Below are 3,983 nucleotides of genomic sequence, written 5' to 3'. Positions count from 1 at the left end.
GTTTGAAATGGACAGAAAACTGTACTGGATGCACTCTGTGATTTTTAGTCCACGGATTGGTTCATGTAAATGTTTCTATGTGCAAATTGTTCTCATCTGCTGTATGTCAGGAAAGGGAGATTTAAAGGTCTTTGAAAGTAAAAGTGGTTTTACATTTTAGATGGGATGTGTTTCCTTTTTCTTTAAGCATTGTCATTCAGGACGGGAACCCCTTTTGGGATCCTTGTTGCTATCTAGTTTATTATCAACATTCAGCAAATCACACCTGTGTGAAGTGAAGGGCGCTCTTATCATCGTTCATCATCGTGGTGTAAAATAGACACTATGCCTATTTGCTCAGACACTGACGTAAAATTCTCCATTCATTGTCAATGGGAATTTAAAGGGACACTTCTCCCCTTTTGCAACTACAATTCCCAAGGTTCAAGTTTATTTAGTGTCCCCGAAGGGCAAACTGGGTTGCAGCATAGACAGTACATTAAACAATGAAACAGTACAAATAAACAAACAGTTCACATAGCAGAAACCACCGTACCAACGTACCAACGTACAAAGGTGCACATAACCATTAAAGTGCAGGCGTTAAAGTGCTATGCGATAAAATAGGCACGAGTATAATATAATACAGTAAAAAGTGCTTAAGGATCTACTCTCCGTGTAGTGGGTGAGCGTCATCAGATCGGATACACAGGGCTTTGTTAAGTACTTGTTTCTTAAAGATCTGGTCTAGGCTGTTCACTTGTGAGCCAATTATTTTAGAGGCCACTTTTGCAATTTTCCCTAGGGAATTCTTGTGATGCAGAGATTACCATACCAACAGATAATCGAGAAATAAGCCCTCCCCCTATCCTTGTGGGGGAGGGTTGTTTTACTGAGACAACATGTAGTCCAGGAAGTAAGTGAGCCCAGTCTCCATGACATCATGGACACTTTGAAACACTAAAATATCTAAAAATACATATTACCCACATAAAAACCCCAGGAAAGAGTTTCTTGTCACCCAACCATCCTTAAAATAAGATCTGGTTGCAAAAGGGGTGAAGTGTCCCTTTAATGTTTGTGTAGGACATAAATCTACACTAATAGCTGAATATAGGAGGGGCTACCACCACTCAAAAACTTCTAGCAATTTAAAAAATCGATTAAAAAAAATCACACCCGTGTGAAGTGAGGGGCACTCTTATCATTGTACATCATCATGACGTAAAATATACTGTCTATTTGCTCAGACACTATGACGTAACATTTTCCATTCATTGTTAATGGGAAATTAATGTTTGTGTAGGACAAAGTTTGTGAACATACACCTAAAAGTTGGATATAGGAGCCCCTCAAAAAAAGTTACGAGAACGGGCAACAAGAAAAAACCTCACATTACAAAAAACAACAACACAAAGGTCTCCACCTTTGTGGTTCTTCTTAACGCGACACAAAATGTCCATAGCTTTTCCCGAAAGCATTTCTTTGTTTCCACATTCATTCCTGCTGGAGATCAACCAGAGCAGTTTCTATTCTAGTAGAAGTTTCTATTCTTAAGAGAGATGTTCTCCTTTAAAGCCATGGCTGCCCTGCATGGCGCAGTTCGTTAGTAGTAGATCACTATTCTACCATACGAAGGTTTCTCGGCTTGTGGCTGCCGGCGTCACTGATCACATTCCTGTGCAGATGAAGCGAACCCGGACTGCTGTTGGCCGTCATGGCCACCAGTTCCCAGCGGATGTCGTGCGGGAGTCCTGACTGCGGGTCCAGATCGTGCCGAATGACCACCAGCTTGCACAGCGTCTTCAGACTGGGACTTAAGTCCAAGATGTACAGGTCGTTGGGCCTGGACTCTCCGAAGACGATGAGACGATCGCCCACCATGCAGCAGCACATCCTCCAGCACGGCCCTTTGCCCCGGGGCTCCACCTTCTTCCAGGAGAAGCTCTCCGGGTTGAACTTCCACAGGTCGCCAAAGCTCGTCCAGATGCCGAGTATGTACAGCTCCCCGTTGTAGGCGAAGGCCGAGTGGCCCTCGCGCTTGCGTCCCTCCGGGATCTGCGCCGACGGGACGCTCAGCCAGAGGCCGGTCTCGGCGTCGAACACCCGGACGCCGTTGTACGTCTGGGAGTTGAGGTTCAGGCCGCCAAACACGAACATCTTGCTCCGGATGGCGGTGGCGGAGTGACACGCCGAGGCGGGCGTGGTGCTCCCCCGCGTGTCTATCAGGGACCACGCCATCGTGGCCGGGTCCAGCTTGTACGTGTCGTCGAAGCAGCCCTGCTCCACCGACGAGAACCCCCCGAAGACGTAGCCCATCTTGCCGAGGACGCAGGCCGAGTGGCCCCACCGGCCCTCGGGCACGGCGCCCGAGACCCTGGGCTTGAACCAGCGGTGGGAGTCGACGTCGAAGGCGTAGAGCGCCGTGCAGAAGTGCGAGTCCCACGTGCACCCTCCCCAGATGTAGACGGTGTCTTCGATGAGCATGGCCCTGTGGCCGTAGCGCATGGAGGGGACGTCGGGGGGACGCTCTCTCGTGGCGTCGGCGGCGTGCAGCATGGTCCAACGCAGAGACACCGCGTTGAAGACGAGCACGCTGATCTGGTCCGTCTTGTTGTATTCGTGCCCGTGGCTGTACCCGCCGAACGAGTACATCTTTTGCCCCGCTGCCACAGCAGCATAACTGTTGGTCTCTGGTATGTTCTGGTGCACTGTCCAGTGTAACATTTCACACAGTTAGTTAGGAGCACATATCAAATCAGAGGTACGTGTAGTGGTAGAATGGGAGCGGTATTGTGACTGCTGCCACTAATAATGGTACAGTGGCACAAATGTCACGCAGAGACTGGCCAATCAACCAGCATTCCGCGTGGTAGAAAAAAGTCTGTCTGAAGTGAGTGGTGCTGACTGCGCAAAAGGGTAATTTCAAAAGCCAGACATTGTAGGGAGCTAGCGACCCTCAAAAATACCAATGTTGTAGTTACAATATTATGTGAAAAGAATCACACGTGTGTGAAGTGAGCGGTGCTTTTTATCGTGATGATGATGATTCCAAAATGATGATGTCACTGGAGGGGGGGGGGGGGGGGGGCGGGCGGGGGTGCTGTGGGGGGAGACATAAACACATCTATTATGTTTATTTTGCCATTGACTTCAATGCCACATGACGTCACAAAAAGACAAACTAAACAAACAAACAAAATGTAACTTTATTCAGTTTTCATGGCAGTCACATCTTTTGTACATCTTTGCGAGGAATAGGCCTAGTTTGGACTGCAATTCCACGCCACTGTAAACCCACCCAAAAGACCATAAAGTGCACATTTATTAGTGTGATGACTTCTTAAAGCCAATAAAAGACAAATTGAACAAAAAAGAACCCCAACAACATACATAATCTAAACCAATATTAACAGTGATTGCGCCAAAGTTAATACTCCAAAAACATTAGTAAACTAAGAAGAGTAAAGTTACACTGTAAGTGATTACAGACCTTCCGAAGTCTTTGAGAACAAGTTATGTTCTTTTTTTCGTAATTAGAATAGAAGTAATCTCTTGCTGCTGTTTCAGCTGATGGCAGTCGACATACTGAAACAAAGGAGCTGCCACCAAACACATTTTCTCTGCTTTCTGCTTGCATCTGCTTACTGTAAGTCCTTTCCTGTGAAGAGAAAACGAAACGCGAGGCGGAACGTGTGCTTGCTTATATGCATTTCCTTTTCAATTCATCTTTAGGCAGCACAGTACGATAAGTCGACAGATGATGGATCTTGTTGAAACGGAATTTGAAAGACAATATTGAGCATTCGTTTTAACCTGCTTGGCGTGCCTGAATGGTGGGTTTGGTTTGCTGCTGCAATATAGGACATTTACAATCGGGGTCCCGGCAGCAACAACCTGAAGGTTTGGACCAATAAAATGTCAGACAAAACAAAGTATGACAAGCTGGGCGAACAAAATGACATCAATTGAGTTCTGGCTAAAACAGAGGGAAGGAGCGATAG

General features: G+C 46.6%; 1 protein-coding gene across 1 annotated transcript; it reads right to left on the bottom strand.

The window, feature by feature from the left end:
• Positions 1 to 1,599: 1,599 nt before the first annotated feature.
• LOC308310615 (kelch domain-containing protein 3-like) lies at positions 1,600 to 2,706 on the bottom strand (the record flags this gene model as incomplete). Its single annotated transcript, XM_080756996.1, has 1 exon — positions 1,600 to 2,706. The coding sequence occupies one exon, from the start codon at positions 2,704 to 2,706 to the stop codon at positions 1,600 to 1,602; it is 1,107 nt and encodes a 368-aa protein (XP_080613122.1).
• Positions 2,707 to 3,983: the final 1,277 nt, after the last annotated feature.

This window comes from Protomyctophum bolini (genome assembly GCF_963924005.1).
Source record: "Protomyctophum bolini genome assembly, chromosome: 23".
Lineage (NCBI taxonomy): Eukaryota > Metazoa > Chordata > Actinopteri > Myctophiformes > Myctophidae > Protomyctophum > Protomyctophum bolini.
This window is presented reverse-complemented; position numbering and strand designations above follow the sequence as displayed.